The sequence below is a fragment of the Barbatula barbatula genome (genome assembly GCF_947034865.1).
Source record: "Barbatula barbatula genome assembly, chromosome: 18".
Taxonomy (NCBI): Eukaryota; Metazoa; Chordata; class Actinopteri; order Cypriniformes; family Nemacheilidae; genus Barbatula; species Barbatula barbatula.
In genome coordinates, this window is record NC_136781.1 from 16,943,199 (window position 1) to 16,964,172 (window position 20,974).

Sequence of the window (20,974 nt, forward strand, 5' to 3'; positions counted from 1 at the left end):
AATGACACAAAGTCACCTCAGATTTGTCAAGTCTGCAATCAAAAGTCAATATTATTGAAAATCTCATTCAGGGGCGGAGCCGGAAGACATTGGGGGCTTAGCCCAAATGAATGGGCATAGTCCCCCCGAGGAGAATATTTTTCCCCATTTATGGCAGCTATATTACAATTTTTTTAATGTAATTGTCCTTTGTATTATCATTTTGAAACCATAACAAAGTTGAATGAAGTATGAAGTTACATAAGAAAGGTCGATTAGGAATTTGGAATAAACATCATTACTAATATAGAACCTTGAAGCCTGTTTAGTAGTTTTGATCTCTGAATCTCACCATTTTAAATGTTTATTGTAAACTGTCGGCTTTGTTGTGTCTGCCTTCTTGTGTCTCACTAAAGTCATCTCTGCACTGGAATTCACTCATGGTTTATGTTATGTGCCCGCCTGCCATAAAATCTCCTGAGCAATAAAAGAACAACATTTGAACAAAAACATATGAATTTGGCACACAACAGAGGTACAAATGTCAAAGGAGTCATCATAGATCATTTATATTGGCCATTCTACAGAATTTGTGCACATTTCAAAAAACACATTTATAAAGCATTCAGGTATTCAAATCTGAGGCGTTTACTAGGATCCTTCAATCATCTATCAATATTTATACTATCAGTAAGCTTATTATATATAAAATTATCATTTATTGGGACTAAATATCAATTTATGAAAGTTAGAATAAAAAAATTGCACTTCTTTTCATTATGTTTTCAAATATATATTTTTTTCAAAAATATTTTAAGTTCAAAAAAATATTGATTTTATTTTAAATGATTAAACTTTATGTAAAAAAAAGTGTCAAGAATTGAATGTTTTAGTTTGATTTTAGCCACACCCTTACATTTTTGATCGAGAATTATTACTGTGTCCCTCTCTCTAATAGCTACATGGTAAGTAGATAGGTCTTATCATTTTGAAGTAAATGTGTTCAAAAGTCTGAAAATCTGTGTGTAACTTTAAGGAACGTCACTACCAAACATATTTTGTCTATAATTAAGAAAAAAATATACTTTGTTTGGTCATTATTCCATAAAATGTAGTTTTTACTCGGTACATCTGTTCAGAACTGTGTTGATAACCATGTGCTGATTAGCATCTTTGGGCTAGGCTCAAAAGTATTCAAAAATGGTCACTACCAAAACAATCACGACCAAAACATATCACTGGGTATCATTGTTTCGGTAGTGACAAAAATAATTTCGATAGTGAAAATGTTTTTTTCGGTAGTGACAAAAAGTAAGACATAATCCTTTATTTGGGGAAATAAACAAAACTCGGTACAGTTACAGTATGCAAGTCATTAGTATTTTAATATGTTTTAGTAGTGTGTTGTGATGTTCAGTATGTGAGCTGTACGCTTTCTATTAGGTATTTACTGTCAGATATGTGTCTGCTACAGTATATGTGCTGGTTGCGTATGTGGAACATACTGTAGTTAGTTATTTGTATTAACATAAAACGTTGAAAGTCTGATTCAGCTGTGCAAATTCACTACCAAAACATAACCATCGCTACTGAAAATGTCCTTAACTTTTAAATCAGTATGATAAATGTTATGCCTTTTAAAAAGAGAGATTGGATTTAAAATACAACAAAACTCATAAGTTAAACTTGAAATACTTTTGATTTATACGTGAAAAATGTATTGAAAAAAGTAGATTCTATCTTAATATGCAAATATAATCCTTCTTATTAAATTATATATTATTGTGTTTTGGTGGTGACACAATTTGGGGAGAGGAAGAATATTTCAAAACTTTCTGAAATTACAATATGAAAATGAACTTTCTTAACAGAACAAAGACACTTATACAGATTTGGAACAACTTGAGGGTGAGTAAATGATGACAGAATATTCATTTTGGGGTGAAATATACCTTTAAGTTACAGTAATATCACCAATCACAAGATTTACAGGACAATTAATTTGAAAAGGCACAACTGTATAACTGTATTTTACTGTTACAGCACATGGTGAAGAAACCTAAAGGTCTACCTTAAATATGAGTCTAAATGTGTCACATTATTTAACTGCACAGCAGACCGTATTCAGCCCCTCTGACCGATTCACATAAAGAGGGGCCGTGAAAGCGCTATATGTCAGAATCCCAGCGTGAGGCGAGCCCACCGCAGACAAAGCTCTCACCTCAGGGCACCGGCTGCAGCTACGAGGTCGGCAGTTCACCACACGCCAACCTGATCCACGCCACAGCCTGACAGCATGTAGGTTTGCGTGTGCGTGCAGATATGCCGTGTGGCGTTTCACACTGCTGAACTTCTAATGCAACGGTTCCATCAGACCGCTGGGGAAATAGAGGGTCGTGCTCACTGGAGAACTACTCTTGCAGGGAGTTTTGGAGGAGTTTAAATTGGAAATCAATAACGGCACAATAATAGGCCCCTGTGTGACCAGGTGGCACCTCATTTTAAAAGCTCATTGAAAACAGTCTATGAGAAAAACAGACGTAAATATATTTCGTTTTATTCACAAAAAATAATAAGAAATAAAGTTTTATTTGCACATTATGTATAACTAGGAATAAAGTAGAGAATTTTGGTATTTTCTTGCTTCTCATTAAAATAAATAATAATAATAATAATTCAAACTTTTATTAATAACTATTGTATTATTACTAATAATAATTCTTATTATTTTGCAAGTTATCTGAGACTGAAACTCTCTGAACTAACTAAGTTACACAACTAAACAAGATATTCACGTCCAATAATAAAAACTGTATTCTTATTCTTTTCTTATGATCATCATTGTTATTAATTATTTAGCAAATTACCTGAAGCTGAAACTATCTGCACTAACTGAGTTACAAAACAAAACAAGAAAATAATAATAATAATAATAGCAGCAATAATAATCATCATAATAACTATTGCATTATTATTGTTGTTAATATTAATTATTAATTTATCATTAAGTTATTTGAGACTGAAAATATGACACAACTAAACATGATCTTCATTTCTAACTGCCAATGGCATTCCAAATTCTCGCTGTAAAACTGCAAAGCTCGCTCGGCGCTTATTTCCCTAAACCAGTGGATTTGAAATCAGAAGCTCTTCCTCAATGACAAGGAAGAAAAACTCAGACCGTGTAAGCTCACGTAAATCCAGACTAATAATCTCCAATTATAGTATAAGAGAACGAGCAGAGAGCCAGCATACATGCACAGACAGTGACAGTGTGAGACGGTGAATGGACCAGGCCTGGGCAGGACGGCGGTGACATCAGAGAGGACAGACCGATGACACCGACCCAGGCTAAAGATGTGTTTGTATGTACTGCAGAGGAGCCAAAGCCACGTGCTAAAAAGATCAGGGTTTGGAAATGAGCGGTGACATGGTAATTAAAGCCATCAATCACGCGTGAGCCGTGGGGGGAGCCAACGGACACTGGAGTCGGGCCACGAATAAACACAAGCCAGTTTGCCTGAGTCATCAACCACCTGCTTGTGCATCAAGCTGACCTGGGAATTCATGTTGATGCAGTTTCTAATGACACCATGTACCTCCACGAACAGTGATTTACAACATGCGCAGAGTTTTGCATCCTCATCACAGGCGGTATTATAAGTCTCTGTGGTCGAGAAGTACGTTTCGAGCTGATGCGAGCAGCAGAACGTGTGCTTGCTCAAGCATTCGCCTCAGCGTTTGTATTTTTAGCAACAAGAACTTTTTTGACCTGGGCACAAATATTATGCATGCTTGGTTTTTCAAAAGATTCAGATATGAAATCAAATGTTTGCCATAATTTAGCTGAAGATGTTAAACTGTAAATATGTTGATGTAATGATATGTAAACATTCGAGAAGAAATCAATAAATACTGAGCTTCAAATATCATCGAAAATCACTGTCAATCTTAGATGGCATGTTAGTGATTCATTTCATCGCCATGCTGGAAGCCTCTTTTTCGGTAAATCAACGATAAACAAAATCGAAGGTGGTTACGTTTATGTGCTAGAACCGCGGGGGGTGTTTGCTCCAAGAAAAACGGATCTGACCTTGATATGTAGAGAGAAAGATTGGCTGGTGGGGCGCTGGTCACATGACCGTCTGCAAAGAATCCGCCAGAAAAGAGGTGCGAGGCAGATAAGATGGAAACTCATCCATTTGGGTTTCCATTCCTCAGCTGCGGGTTGTTTTACCGCTACACCACATGCTCCGCGCGACCACTCCGTGAAAAGGAGACACACTCGAGGTAACAAACTACAAACTTCAGCCGACAAACTGGGATTTCTATCTGGCGTGGACATGTACCGTTTTATTATGTATTCATTGATTTCAAAACTGCTTTTAACAGCCCCCAGATGTGAAAAATACTCACGATTCCACTTTGCCACTTCTGTATTAAATTTGCATATCTGGTCATGCTCTGCTTGACACACTTGCAAAACTGCACAGCGGGTATTTCATTACAAGGCATCGCAAAAATTCAACAACAGCTCAGAGTATCCAAAATAAATTAAAAAGACTAAAGACCCACCACCAGGCACTATTATGTATTGTTTCGTAACGCCTGGAGCACTTTTCATAAGCAAAAAGACATGGAGTTGTATGCCGGGAATACGGGACAAATAATTCGGGATTTCAGGGTTTTTACTGGATGGATGAAGGCCGGGTCCAATGTTCTGATAAACTGCCGTCAAACCTCCATATCAGCAAAGTATGTCTCTATGAAATCTTAAAAAGGATAGTTCACCCCAAATTTCGAATGATTTAGTCATTTGTTCACCCTCATGTCGCCCCAAACCTGACCGACTGTCTTTTACATACAGAACACAAAAGAAGATATTTTAGAGAACGTTGGTAACCAAACATCACTGGCCTCCATTGACTTCCATTTTATTGACACGAAACCACTGAGCTATTTCTCAAAATATCTTCTTTTGTGTTGCAACAGTTTCGCAGTCCCTTCCCCAAACAGCTAAAACCCAAACATCAACCTTTAACATCTAAAGAAACTGAATATCATTTGAAACAATATGCTAATCCAACACAAATCCACGTGATGGCTAGTCTCAGACAAGTGGGAGCAATAAATATACACCCCTGAGGTGCATCATTTATCATGACGGTTTTGTGACTCAGGCTGTCATACGACAAAGACAAATGCAGCCGAGATAATGCAGCGCTGACCTTAAACTGCAGATTTACAAACAAACGCAGGTCGGGTTATGTTTTACTATACCTTGATACAATAACACAACCGTATCCCACAGACTTATCATTCTGTATTGAAAATAGCTCAAATAAGCACAAAAACCTGATCTAGTCGAGCAGGCAGGTATTTGTTAGATCATTGTTGTGAAGGTCTGACCCGGCCTGACGTGATCCCAGCGGTCCTCTACCTCCCAGTCATGGTGAAGTCAAGCAGAGATGCGCTAATTTAATAGACAAATGTGCTGCGGTTTCTCTGCGAGATGCCAGTTTCATTGAGCACCATCCGCAACACGTAACCACAGATGGCCAGGGGCTGATGGAAACCAAATGGAGGCGTGATGAACTCCCTATTCAAAAAGCTGCATGCGTGTCAACAATGAATACATTCAAAATGCAGCGCGGGTGATGAATTCTGTTTGAAACACGGCCTGTGATGTACTGGAATGCATTGATTTCCTACTGTTATATTAAACAAATTTGTTTTGCACATGTACTCATTGTCATTATGATTGGTCATTATGTTATATTCACTGATATTTGACCTGCATCACTGTCAGTTATTTAATAACTAATATTATTATTAATAGGCTTTTATATATTTATATATAAATAATATTTAGATATACAGTAGGCTTTTTTGTTTTGCGTGTGTGACAATTTACAATAACAACATAATAATAATATTATATTATTATTATTTAACTTTTATGTTTTGCGCTTTTGTAAATGTATTTTTATAATAATTCTATATCATTATCATTAGTTTGCAATATATGCTATATATTTTGCTATATATATATATATTCTCAGTTCTAGTTGTAGTTTTTGTTACATTTTCAGGTAATAATTGTAAGGCCTAACTATATAGCTAATGTCACAGTCACGTCTGTCCACGTGTCTGTTTTCCCCTTTGACTACACCTCCGCCGATTCTCCGCGCTCCATCACCTGCCAGCGATCCCCCCATCACCAGGACTCATTTATACTCATCCTGTTTTCATGTTCATTGTCGAGTCTTGAATGTAATGTAAGAGTTAATGTTATACCCGCCTGATTGGTCCTTGTATGATTATTAAAGTGCTTTTGTTTTAGAATACCTTCGTCTGTTTTTCCAGCGGACAAATCCGTTACAGTTAAGGCAACATTTAGACTTTGTGTTTTTACGAAGTATGCCGATATTTCATTTTAATACAACGAATTGTTTTAACAATTTTTGTTCAATGAACTATGAAAAAGCAGAGTGGTTTTTGCCCGTGCTTAGCTTTGTTTTAACAAAATATCTAATCACTGTTGAAAAAGAGATTTGTTAATCTGACAAATGATGCTCACAGATATTCCTACATAAACCTCCAGATGTCTGGGTGCAGATATTGTTCATGAAGTCTTGTAAATACTGGATAGAATCTGTCTTACCCACAAAGCAGCATATGCATTTTAGTTCCTGAAAGCACTAATGAACTCGGTTTTTTTTCATCGTGGTTTGACAAGAAGCTAGTAAAATGATGAGTATTATGCAAATGCCACCAGCTGTTCCTTCTGATGGGAAAGTCTCCTAATAACTCTCTCTCTCTCTGTACCGCTCATCTTCTCTGTAATCCGCAGGGGTGTGCGCGGGACACGTCTGTGAGGGGAAGTGGAGGCACTAGCCTGGTGCGATTAGCGTCCGGTCGAGAGTTCGACTGTGCTCGGGTTCGACTCAAGCTTGTGTACGGATGCTGAACAGAACTCATCAACTCCCATTTACACAGCGCTGCTTTCCCACCTGAGGAAGCCTCTGGCTCTCTGTGCATCTTCAAGGTCAAGCTGCAGACGCTGAGGGGAGCCGGTTCACGTCAGGGGACAGCCATCATCACACAGATCTAGTCTCCGAATACAAATCACCTTTTTTACAATGCTTTTGCTAAAGAATTCAACGGTTCATGTCAGGGAATGACAACAAGGGCATTTTTAGGACTGGGTGAAATATACAGTTTAGGGAATATGAGGATGATGTTCACAGGTGGGTAGTTGAAATAAAATAAAGTTGGTACCGGGACAGCATTTGACGCCATGGTTCAGGGTTGTAATTCCTCTGTCTTTTTTTCGATGTCATTTTATTACCAGAATGTGAAAAACCTCTCCTAAACAAGCTCGCCTTAACACATTGAGCAACGTCATCGTTATTCATATTGATGCTTTTTCTGTCATTGAAATCCTTTCAAGTCAACAGTCTGACTGTGACTCTGCAGCACATGATTCTCTATTAGTCACATTACTGACAGTATCAGTGCATTCACGGCAAAAAAGTCCCATTAATGAGCCCAAATTAATTTTTAAGTGATTTTAAACAAAGGCTGATGAGAACAGCCTATCAAGCATGACTGGGAGGAAACACAAGGGAGGATATATATATATATATAGAGAGAGAGAGAGAGAGAGAGAGAGAGGGGGGGGGGGTGGTTGGTTGAGGGAGAAGGCAGGGTGACCTGAATCTGAGTCGCACCTTAGTCTTGTCAACCACAACCACTTCTCTTTTGGCCAACCTCCCAATGCATTCTCGCTTCGGAAACAACATCACTTCTTCTATGTAAATGTGCTGCTTAACAGTCTCCTCTGATCTAAGTAAGTACCTTTCTGTATCCATTTGAGTCACATTAGAGGTCTTTAGCTCAAAGCCCGCAGCAAGTGCAGAAGGCCGCTTACGATGACACGCTGGGATGTTGAGCATCAGCATGTTTGGTCAAGTGTGATGTCTTGCAGTTCATGAGTAAAGTCATACGCTGCAATATTTTAAAATGTGTTATTTATTTTGCCGTAGCATGAATGCCACATGCAGCAAGTCGGCATCTCTTTCATAAATATTCGACTGCAAAATGGTACTACTTATTCTTATTGAAACAAAAGAAATTCAAGGAATTTATTCACATATTTACAGTACTTTGTATACTGTAAGTCTTTACACACTAAATGGTCGACCAAAGAAAGTATGGCCGCGAACAAATGAAGAGTTTGGTTCCTAAAAACAAAACAAAAATACAGCTAACTTTGCTAAACAGCTAGAACATGATAACATCATAGAAAACAACATGATCTCATTTTGGAACCAAACTCTTTACATATTAAAGAGACCATTTAAAAAAAAATTTTAGTAATTCTTACGTTTCTGACTGTGTTTAATAAAATTATATTTTTCCATTCTGAGAACAACAAACAACATTTCTCCCAGATTTTAAATAAAAATATTGTATATTTTATTGTATATAATAATATCTGCATTTACTTGCAGAAAATGAAAGCAACTGAAACAGGTCAAAATAACAGGAACGATGCTCTGTTTTTTTCTGACTTCAAATACTGCAAAGAAAACACGTTCATATTCGCTTTTAAGCAAGACACAACAGTAATACTTGTACGCGTATTTAGGAAAAGTTATAACATTATATTTCATGTGATAACCTTGCATCACATGATCACAGTTGTCATGTGTCTTGTCATGCAGTCAGTCTTTCACATTTGCTTTTGGATGACCTTTTGTCACTCCTCAGGTTTGATTTTGTTGGAATTCAACAGACACTGGACTGGAATGGACACAATACATCCAGAAATGCCGATTAAATGAAAAGCGGCTGTATTGTCACGATATATTTTGCTTTAGTATGCCTGGAACTGGCTAGCACAAAGGCCTGTCCACACCAAGAACAATAACCAGGAAGTGTTATGACCAAAAACGACATGACAAAATATTACATAAGATTTCATTTGCTCAATTTTATATAATTACAATTGATTGTAACATTATCAATCACCACCAAATTACTAAACTAAAACACAAGATGATAAGCTCCAATTCACACATCGTGTCATATATAATGTTGGGTTTATGTCTAGTTTGGCTAGAACTATTCGGATTGTAATATAAATTGTAGAACCACAAAAACATATTTCCAAGCAGCTCGTTCCTCCCAAAGACCAAAAAGACACAGCACAGTAAAATGACAGGGTTCTGCATCTTCGTTTAGTGCCAAAGATGATATATCAAGCCGTAAGCCGTAATGGACCGCTGCCATGAGTACATACATCGATACATAAATATTGTGAGTGGGCTGTTTCTCATATGTATCTCATTTCAAACACACATCACCGTCTCCAAAACACACACTTCATGAAACATGTACCCAGAAGAATCCTTCAGCATTAATCATTATACTGTAATACAACGCAGTGCGGTCCCAGCACGAGATGAGTCAGTGTGGGTGAGGATGCTTTCTGAGGGGAAGTGGCGTCTTGCATTGTGAGTCTTGGCAGCCCGGTGTAATCAAATGTTCCTGGAAATGACTTCCTGTGCTGGAGGATGGAGCCGGGCTCCGTGCGAGATAAAGCCTTTCTGCTTGTTACGGCAAATGCTGTTTTAATAACCCAGCCTGACCGGCCAGGAATTGAGCCGGTGTCTTTGACGGATGCTATTGCAGGCCACTGAGAAACATTGTTCTTCTTGAGGTTCAATAGATATTAATAGACAAATACCGCAGATTTTAATGTGAGATTACAAACGAAGAAACTTGTTCCACCTTCCTTGTTTACTGACATCACCAAGCACCCTTGCTCGGCCCTACATTTTTTTCCTCATTGAATATCCTGTTTTACTCCAAAACATGTCACATTTTGGACATAAAATAGATTGTGTGTGTGTCAGCCAGTATTTAAGAGGAAATGTTAACATACCGAATTCTATCATCAGCAGCTGGGGTTTTCCTGTAATCTTAAGGTGATCACGCATTTGTCCGCTCTGATCCGGGATCGGGGAAGCACAGGGACTGCATTGATATGCACCAGATGTCGGCTTCTCCATTATATCGGAGCAATCAGAATGGAGACTGTGGCTTGATGAGAACTGGTCTGCTCGACTCCAGCCCTGACTGCCATCATGACATCATTCACCTATGCTGCCCACTCATTGCTTTTAGGTACTGATATATAGTTATATATAGTTATAGACCAGGAATACATTTGTGCGTGCTCCCCAGACCAGAAAACGCAATAGAACATGATATTGTATTCCAGCTGAGGTGATGTGAGAGTTGACCAAAAAGTACAATTGGGTATAATTGTATATCAGTATAATTAAAGCAATTTGTGGTGAATTGCAGTGTGGCATAAGATAATAGGAATATAAAGCATTGCATTTTCCAATGTCACGATACTGTCCACTAAATGACTAAAGGATATTTTTTATCATAAAATCATATCATAATGTAAATTGGTGATTCTTTAGTTACGGAGAAGTTCCCTGGTTGCACCCGGAATATTTTTATACTTAGAAAATGCTTAAAACAAAATATAAGTCAAGGATAAGATGTAATATCAAGGCCCTTTTTCTGTTTTCTGTTTTTTTTACCCTACTCGACTTCTTAACATATCTTATGCAGTACATTTATGCAAATTGTTACAACATCTGGTTCTCGTGTAATTCATTTGGCATTTAGGTGAACAATTTGCATGTTTTGTTAGCAAAGGAACTCAGTCGTCCTCAGTTGTGACGTTCTCATCCTCACGCTGATCGTTTTAGAGAACGATTATGTTTATCCAAGCATAAGAGACATTTCAAGAACATGACATTTCACATCTCCACCTGCTGATCAGAAATCTAACCAGATCCTATGGAAATTCATAAGTATTTATGATGTTATACAAACAAAAATGTATGATTAGAAAAGAGCAATACTGATGCCCACCTCGAAACCTAATGTCACTGGGCCGAAATGAAAAATAAGATCATATGAATTCATACAAACTAGCCACCTCGTAAAATAGTGACAAATTTGTGTGAGATCGTGTTGGAATTTACATAATTCATAAGCTATCCATCCGATTCTTATGTGCTGTTTGCATTTGAGATTTTATTTCAGAGATGATACATTTTCTTGTCATATTTGATGTCATATTCTAAGTCAACTGACCCGTAATAGCAGGTCCAAGGCTTGTTCAACATTTTCTTGAAAAACTAGAAAAGTCATTCCACACAACATCACAAATCAATGGCACCAAATATTCTACAAAATCCACTTGAGTCTTATAACCAGGTATTTATTTCATGATAAATGTATGAATAAAGATAGCATAAATAGTCAAAAGTTCCTCTCATTGAACAATCTCCCACACATGACTGTATAGAACTGAACGAATGATTAGCATGCTTGTTCCCCTCAGCATGTTCCCTGCCTCTATCTATCCCATCATGCAGCGGGACAATATTTTCACAAGAACCATTGTCTTGTCAAATCTGCTCTTCGGGAAGCTAGTGATAAAGCTATTAGTCACATAAAGCCTGGGTAATACCGGGTGCAATGACTGTTTTTGGATGGATCGATAGTCTTATCTGCCTGTCGATGTCTCTTACGCTGACTAAAAGAAATAAAATAAAAACGTGGTCAGCCCCTTCCCAGCGCGCACCACAACGCTAGATGCTAATCAATACAGCAGGCGATAACAGAAGGCTCCAAAGCCATTTAGTGCAGTCTTATCAGTCTGCTGAGCGCTCAACCTGTCAAAATATTTTGTGGCAGGGTGGCACAAGGGAACATTTCATGCCTATCAGGAGGGAAAGGGGTCTCCTTTTCACCCTAAAAGATGGCAGTTTGTGAAGTTACTCTTTCACAGGAGCAGTTTGAAGGTAATACAGGGAATTATGTTAATTAAATCCATCATGACATATATTAGGGCTTATATGATATATAAATGTACCTATATGTTATACACACATAACATTATGTGACAAACCCCCCTAAGTTTTCATTTAAAACAGCAGAATTCGCAAAGATAAGTAGTTTCCATCTCTGAAATCTTACCTGTTATCATTTTTATTGTAAAACCGTTGGCTTTGTTGTGTATGCCTTTTCACATCTCACTACACATGCACAGACATTGGCGCCCAGCTACAGACTGCCTTCTTCAATTTGATTGGCTGAAAGTTCTGTCTTCTTTAATTGACTGGAATTCCCTAAACCCTATTTGATTGGTCAATCTGTTGAATTTGGGTAGCTCCGCACCAAAGACACTAGATGGAAAGCCTACTCTCTATAGCCGAAAAAAGCGTAATGGCTAATGCTAATGCTAACACCGTGGCTTTAGTAAATTACCCATACATGCTTTGACTCGGATTTGGAAAGTACTGGCAACATGTGAGAAGTGCAGGTACGCAAGAAAAAATAAAGGCAGGCTAAAGATTAAAATAGAGAAGTGTTGGTAGTGAAATATATATTTTTGGTAAGGCTATTTGCTTATGATAAAAGCATATGCCAAACGCATAAATGTAAAACATTCTTGTAAAAACAAAGAATGCCATTGAAAAGCATGAGCACAACAAAATATCGTGCACTCCTGTGACAACAAAGAAATCCAGGGAGGGTTTACAAACAAAAAACACAATTCAGCACATCATTCGGAGCAAAAGGATAAATAGGCCTGAAGAAACGTGGAGTAATAAGTAGCCAGCACAACAAAGTACAGGTGAATCCCACGAGAGCTGCTTCCACAGAATCCACTTCTTTTAACAAACCAAAGCTACACATGCCGTGGTAGACAAAAATCAAATCAATGTCCTTGAAGATGTTTTCCTCTCTCCCAAGAGCCATCTTGAAAAAGCGGCAATACGTATGCTCTCCTGCGTTTTATTTCAATCTTTCCTAACTCTTCCTTTTTTTCAAATGTTTTTGCATCCCTCTTGTTTTCCCTTTTCACTCTAGTGCAGTGACTCATCTGTCGGAAGGAGGGGTAGGGAAAGATGGCGTAGGCCCAGCTGGGCCCGGCCCTACGGGGGGTCTTCTCGCTCTATGCCTGCCCCTCTTTGCAAAAACAACATCCATCTCCATTTTCCTGCGAGCTGACCGGTCTGAAGGCGCTCTCAGACCAATTAAAATTCCCCAGGTTTTCGGTCCCGCCACATGCTTAAATGTATGGTGCGAAAGCACCATATGCTTCAAAATGGGCTACGGCACAATTTGGAGCCCGATAGCCAGTGTGATCCCCGCAGAACAAAGAGGAAGAACAGCTGGCTGCCTCGCCATGGTTGAATAGCACCGAGTCAACCTGTTCAATCGCATGCCATTCTTGTTTACCGCATCTTAGCGCATTCGATTTGTTTGCTTTACCGGGATTAAGCCCATAAGTAAAAGCAATGGGAATTTCAATCTACTGCTCAAACAAGCTCAAAGCAACAACATGAGGCTGTTTTTCAAATTCAGCACTGGAAATACAGAAGAATAACCTCTCACGAGATACCACCTTAGGTCTGAAATCAAGCAATTCTGTAGTTGCTCCTGGGTGTTTAAAGAACCAAATATGAACCTTAAACATAATAACAGAGCTGTCCGTCTGCCACAATTCTGTATTTTGACTAAACCTAAAATAAATAGGATGTTCCCTGCATTCATATTTCTCTGTATGGGATGTTATGGGATCATATTCCCCACTGTCAGCCAGTCGGAATAGGGGACACCGCTGTGTGGCTCATGTATCACGCCCGAGCGAGGTCACCGGGTCTCTGCTCTAAGTGTCAGCTCAACAGAACAGATGAAGTTAACATTGCCAGTGATAAAGCTCCCGTGACTCAACCTCCAGAGGGTTAATTCACAACATATGGGTTTCGACTGCAACAAAAACCGGTCTACATGCTCAGGATGTGGAGGATCCTTTTGAGCTTTTGAAATTTTTGGAGCAGTTTACGAGTAAAACATGCAAAGACACGGCCTTACAGAGCCTCGGTATCCTTTCACATAAACCAGTCAGAGAAAATGAAAATTCTGTAATTCCAGCATTATTATAATATTAGTTATTTAGAAAAATATAATATACATTCAAATCCTTTCTAGAAAGAGCTGTAGTGCCCTTGAGCAAGACACAGCATATTCCTTCTATCATCACAGAAGCCTTGCCAGGACTATTTAACATGCACAATATGACCTACTAGATGAAGCAAGCCCTATAAAAGTTAGTACAGAAGTTATCAAACTTGTTCATGTTCCAGTGTATTACTAATGGGGTTTTTAATAAATGTATCTTGAGTGACTCCAGTGTTTTTCCTTCTACATACGAAAAGCTTAACTCTTTTCGATGAAAAATCTCGATGAGATTTTCCGGTAATTTTATGTTTCCATTGTTATTTGGTAAGGGCCGCTGTTACACATCTATGTTTCGGTAACCGTTCTGTATCCAATCTAATGAAATCTGACCAAAAAGCAATTTTTTAGCTTTATTTCAAAACTTGCACTGAAAAAAACGTTTTTTTTAAAAGAATGATGATTTCCCCCGGTTGTTGGCTCTGTTCTTTCATGTGGTATAACATCTTTGTATTTACCTATTGTACAACTAAATATTTCACGTTAAGGGAATGTGATCAAAAGTGCTGTCTTTTGAAAAGCGCAGGCAGGGAAACAGTTAAGGGTAATACAGTCAAACCTGCAACATTATGTTGTTTACATACTGTATATAGCAGCATTAGTATCTCTTATTTCATTGTAAAAGCCTTTTGACGTGTTTAAATATGTGAACTCAAAACACTCCTCATTATAAAGAAAAAGGTTATCTCAATTCAAAACATCACCAGTCAAGACATAAAATATCAAGTTGCCACTCTTGTGCAGCCCCACAATTAGGACATGTTTTGGAAAACACCTAGATCTACTAACAGAACAAAGGGTGCATTATTTTATAACAAAAGCACTATTTTGATCCTTATGAAGTCCACATTTGCAAGTACTGGCTACAACTTGGTAACATAAATATGCATAACCATAAAATGGGCCCAATTTGTTCTACTTTACTCACTAATTCAAATCTTTTGATCAGATTTTACAACTTCCCTCAGCAACCGGAATCCAAGCAAATTGTGGAGGTCAGAATTTCCACACAAATATTCAGTGCGACAACAAGGTTGGTCTTTAAACACCCTAACGACAAGACCTCCTCGCAGAACATTACGCCGTTCACAAGGACGCCTGAGGTCGCTTAACTGATTATTAACAAACTACTCCATTATGTCAACCCCTCTAACTGCCAGGTTTCAATACAACAGTTCTAGCCAGGGGAAAGTCAACAGATCCAAGACTATTTGCCAACAAGTCCTGTCCAACTACTGTAGCATCCAAACAAGTGCGAATTATTACAACATCTGCAGGAAGCCTGCCCTCTGACTAAGACGTAAAAAGGTCACACTCACCTCCCCGGATTGTGGCAGTGTCAATTTAGGAAGTTTGCCCTTGGTCCCAGCTGTGCTGCTTTTGCTATCCAACAGACCACCAAAAGCCACGCCGTTGTACCCTTCCACCACCTCCACAGGGGGTTTGAGCTCTGGGGAATCGTTGGGGACCTGGTCTTGCCCGTCCATGGGCCTGACGTAGGCAGTGGGTTTTTGCTGCACAGCGCTGCTCGACTTACAATGGAGGCCTTGGGGGAATGTTGGCGTCGAGAGGCCGCTGGGAAGCAGGGACGTGGAGGCCAGCGGAGAGCTGGATCCATGGGAGCATGAATCCTGCTCAACGGGAGACTTTCCTAGGCAAAGCTCGGCCACGGATGGGCCTTTGCTGGACTGTGCCTGCTTTCTGTTGGAGTGTGACGAGGTTGTAGGTCCACTGGGGTTTGGACTCGAGTCCTCTTGGTCCTGATCGTGTCTGCCTGATGTCTGCTCATGACCAGAGTTTTTTCCCCGGCTGACAGCTTGAGTAGCCTGAGCGCCGCTTGAACTGTGACCCCCTCGGGACCAGTCTGAAGATCGGGACTTTTTGCCGCCTTGATGCCCATGGACGACGCTAGATGTCGACATGTTGTTGGTTGGGGGTGGGGGCATTGAAGTGCCGTGGCTTGCCGGTAGGGACGGGGTAGCTCGACTCCTCTGAGTCTCGGGAAAGAAGCCTGGCTGTTCGGGTTTCTCCACAGGAGTCTGTGGAACAGAGTTTTTAGGAATGCCCACGAGGTGACTCTGGTTGGAATGGCTGGTCAGGAGCTCCTTCATCTCATCGTAATTCCCGAGTGTGTTTTGAACCCGGTTGGCCAAAGCATCCCCTTTGTTAGTCTGAAAGAAAGAAGAAAAACTACATGACTACTGACAAAAGAATGATGGAAATTGTTTGCACTCTTGGAATCTTAGTCAAATATTTTATAAAACATTTAAATAAATTATTTATATTATATACATTTAATTTATGTCTGGTAATTGGATTAAACAAGTGATGTTTCAAAAGTGTGGAAATGAAAATGTTATTTAATAATAATAATAATAATAATAATAACATTATTATTATTAAAATACATCACTGTAATGTTATCTGTTTATCTTTGTTTACTAAACTGAATAAAAAGGGGAAAATAATTTGTGTAATTATCATGTATTTTGTGTATGTAAGTGTATCTGGTGTGAATAAAAATTGGATGTAAGTGTTCATCTAGTGAATCCTTGTATGGACAAATCTAAGGATTGTATTTGTTAGTAAATAGACACTGGGTATTCCTCACGACTGGACCAGTAAAATAGATTTGAGATTCAAGCCAACTCTGCATTTAATGTTAGTCAATATTTATGAAAGCCCGCAGCGTGTGATTGTGGTAACAGTGAGATATGAGTTTCCCGCGTTCATGAGCCTTTCCTATTCATCCCTTGTACGGATCTACATAAAATAATGTTTGCAAACAGCAACTTGATTTAAGTTGGATACAGTATTTCCCTCTTTTCGCTCACAACGAGAGTTCCTTTATAAAAACGATTTTATTTCATTCTGTGCGGCACATTAGCTGCACGGTGTTTTTAGAAGAGAAGCATGAAGGCAGCTTCCCCCCGGCCCCAATAACTGATTATTTTCTTAAAATATTTCTTTATGTAAATCTACTCCTTTATTCAAAGACTCTCCAGCGTCATCATTTTAAACAGCGTGAATGTGAGATACAATGAATAACCAAATGCTTGCTTGAGCTTCCCCATGTACACGATACAATTAAAGGCTACGTTAATCCCGGGAAGCAAAAAGTGGAGAGATAAATCTATCTATTTGCATTCTCCATTCATTTCACGTGTAATTGCGACATTAATAATACCCCGGCTCTTCTAAAATGCAAATGCATCCGTTATGGCTTTCAACAACATAAACAGTCAATAAACAAATAATGTTAAATGATGCACATTCAGCGTGGAGAGTTTCAGGCTATAATAGCCGTGATGGAATTATGTGCTGGGCCATCAACACATGACCTTGCACAGAAAAGCAGATCCGTTTTCAGTGTAACAATAAAACTGACCTCTGATCTGCTACAGGCTGGGCACTAATTTCAGCAATAAAGCCATATTGGCTTTGCGACTATGTGCTTGTTGTTTGAAGATTTATTACAATGACATTTTCTACAAAGGATCATTATGTAAAGTGCAAATCTGGTGAAGAAAGACCTGAGGTTTCTTCATTAACACAAACAAATACACTTGAGCATAATTGTGTAGATTTTAAATATATATATATATATATATATATATATATATTTAAGACATGAACTTAAAGCTACAAACCATAAATCTGGATTTCCTGCACCAACAAAATTGCAAAGTTATTTCTACCCATGGCTTTAAAATATATGGAAATCCGAAACGTTTGAATGAACAAATGAAGGGTGATTTCAACTCATGGTTGGGTCAAATATCGCTGATGTCCTTCTGAAACCTTTGTGTTTTTACATTTTTTGCAATAAATCATATCTATCAGTCACCTTTTATGTTTGTCACGGGGTTTATCAAAAATCTAACCTCTAAACTTTGACAACGCAGTACATTTACAGCTCAGTGTTTTTACAATTCCTGAAAAAAAATGTGAATTTGGACATCCAGGGTTTTAAAAGGACAGCCACAATATAGACATTTCTTAGGTAAAGTTAAATCTATGGTTGGGTTTATTCTAGTCCTGTCAAACCGATGAATGGTGATTAATTGATTCCATCATATGTGTGTATACTTATAGATATGTACTGTATAAATGCACACTCATATATTTCATGAATATATATATATATATATATAACTGTATATTTAATCATAATTTCTATTTTGTATACACATACATATTACACATATTTCTTAAATATATGTGATCAATTGATTTGACAGCACATGAATTTATAGTGGTCTTTTAGTCGAATTATCCGAGATCCCTCCTCCTATGACGAATCCCTCCACACCCTCTGTGTGCACAGGTGACACAAGAGTGCTTCTCTGGGCAACGCATGGATGTGGAATGTGGGTCAGTGTGGCTCTGCTGTAGTGTTTCAGAGCGAGAGGTCTGACAGGGGCACCCTTGAGAGAGAAGAGTGGGTGAAGCTCCCAGACGAGGTGGTGCTTCGGTCAACGTGAGGGAAAATCCATCTGGGGCGGCACAAAGAGCTGTTGTGTGAGCCTCACTGCTTGACTGAGGCATGAGAATGCTGGAGAGCGGCCAGACGCACATTCTACCCGGCCGCTCCAGCTTGGGGGAAGGTGAGAAAGAGAGAAACGCCAGTTTGAGGTGTTAATTGCAGACATTGTATGTTTCTTAAAAAGTGACTTCGAATTATGAATATGCCCTTCGTGAATGATGAACCGTGCACGTATTTGACAGTTACGTCTTGTAGTAGCTAATTAAAGTGTTCATTGAAAAAAATATAAACAAATTTGGAGCGGTTTCGCCGACTAAATTATTTTTTTTTGGAATAAAACACACCTGTTTTATTATCTGTTTCAGGTTAAAACTTTATAAATGATTCAGTTACAATGTGTCGCAGATGTACTTAAGTGTTTTCCAACTGACTTTTGCTAGTATTATTTTGAAGCCTGCCAGGATCTGACATGTTTTCAACATTCATTCATTCTAGTAACAAGCGACTTGTTTTTACAGGCGACAGTACGAAACGAAAAATAAATACTGTATTTCCCAATACATTTGTATTGCACAGCCTCACAGAGGTATTGAAGAGTGTAGTAAAGACATGGCAATGATCAAACACATTCTGACTGATTTGAATGAAAAAAGTTATTTAGATTGATATATTAAAGTCACCTGAAGTTAGCTTTAATACTTTAAACTGGCCTGTGTCACTGTCACTTCATACTAATAACACAGACTTGTTACACAGAGGTATAGAATGCACGATAACCGCTGGCACAGCACATCCGTAATAACATGTATTTATTCACTTCCTGCTGGAAGCATTTTGAGTTGAATTAGATGGTTTAATAGCATCATCCAGGATTTGATTGTGATTCTCAAGACTCTGGAGTCTTTAGGGACAGGAGAGACTTTGTGATGGCCATCACTTAATCGCCCACAAGTGGCATCTTGGGAAAAAGGGCAGCATTCCTCGGGAGCTTGTGGCCTTCTTTACTGCTAGACGGGGAGAGATTACCTACTTAAACACACTTAAGTGCTCCAGTGTCAGCCTGCTCTTTAAAACACTCCACTAGTCTTGATAAATGCCCGTAATGACTCGTGAATCCTTGATTCTGTGAATTGTAAACTGTGGCACCATGGCGGAGCAACGTCAAGTCAAAGTGAACATGCAGTATGAGCAGCTTTAAAACAGAGACAACAATCATCCAGAGAAAAGCAGTATTCCTTCAAAGCTGGGATTATACACACGTGTCTCTGTGAATGTGTGTTTGCTTGTTGAGGTGGCACCAGCAGTGTAAATGCAGTTAACTGGGGTCACATTAAAAAGACACTGTGTGTTCTGGGGATGGAGACGTGTGGGGTTTGAGGGCTTGATCGCTACCACTCTGTGCAGGCTATGCACGCTCACAATGAGAGTCTTTGTTTTGTCTCTCGATCGCCGGCCCTTTCCGACTTCAGCGGAGAATTCTGAGTATTTCGATAAAAAATATTGGCCGGGTTGCAAAAGCTATCCAGATACATTTAGCAGGAACCGATGGTGTTTCAGTCTAGTGTGTTTGATTGAAACATTAATTTACATGTTAGCATTTCATTGTAAACTTGATTTGGGTGCCTGTGGACGGATACAAGATTATTGGCTCAACCGATGGCAGACTTGGCATGTTTGAAAATAAATGAAACAAAAAAAAACGTAGTTAGGTACTTTGCATTAGTAATTTGCAGTGTAGCTATTTACCTTTTCAATATTCAATAATAATTATATAATATATATATATTAATTAACAATAGTAATAGTAATAATCATAATAAATAAAACATTAAATAGCTACATTAGTAATCATTATAATTATGATACGTTTTTATATAATAACAGCTCCGCTGTTTTTATTATTAATATTGTATTAATAATAGTAATTATTTTTTACTATTGATAATAATAATAATACGTTATTTTTAAAAAGTAAAAAGCTACATTCATTATTATTATTATAATTATAATTATTATATTGTTGTTGTTGGTGTTATATTGGTATTTTTGTTATTATTATTATTATTAGTAGTAGTGGTATTATTATTAGTATTTTTACTATATCATTAAAAAAGGTCTGAAAGAACAAGCTTCTTTGATATGATCCATAAGTGTATGAGTGTAAGTGTCTGTGTGTGCTGTCTCTCCTCGACAAGACTTTGGCAGTGTTGACAAAAGAGCCTTGTGCTGTCTACTGCAAGCACTCAGGGCTTTCGCCCCTGGCCAGAAAACCAGCGACTGCAATGGTAATGAAGGTGGCAAAACTCTAGATCTCGTTCAGAAAGCAAAGAAACCTCAGCCTCAGTCTATTACTGAACCCACACGTGTCCTGTGGACGGACGGTGT

At 38.5% G+C, this 20,974-nt stretch overlaps 1 protein-coding gene across 1 annotated transcript in view; it reads right to left on the reverse strand.

Moving 5' to 3' along the window:
* aff2 (AF4/FMR2 family, member 2) overlaps positions 1-20,974 on the reverse strand; it is a 169,061-nt gene that overhangs the window by 101,917 nt on the left and 46,170 nt on the right. The window contains exon 3 of the mRNA XM_079480599.1: positions 15,423-16,274. Within this exon, the coding sequence (XP_079336725.1) occupies positions 15,423-16,274 (852 nt within the window). The remainder of the gene's footprint in view (positions 1-15,422; positions 16,275-20,974) is intronic.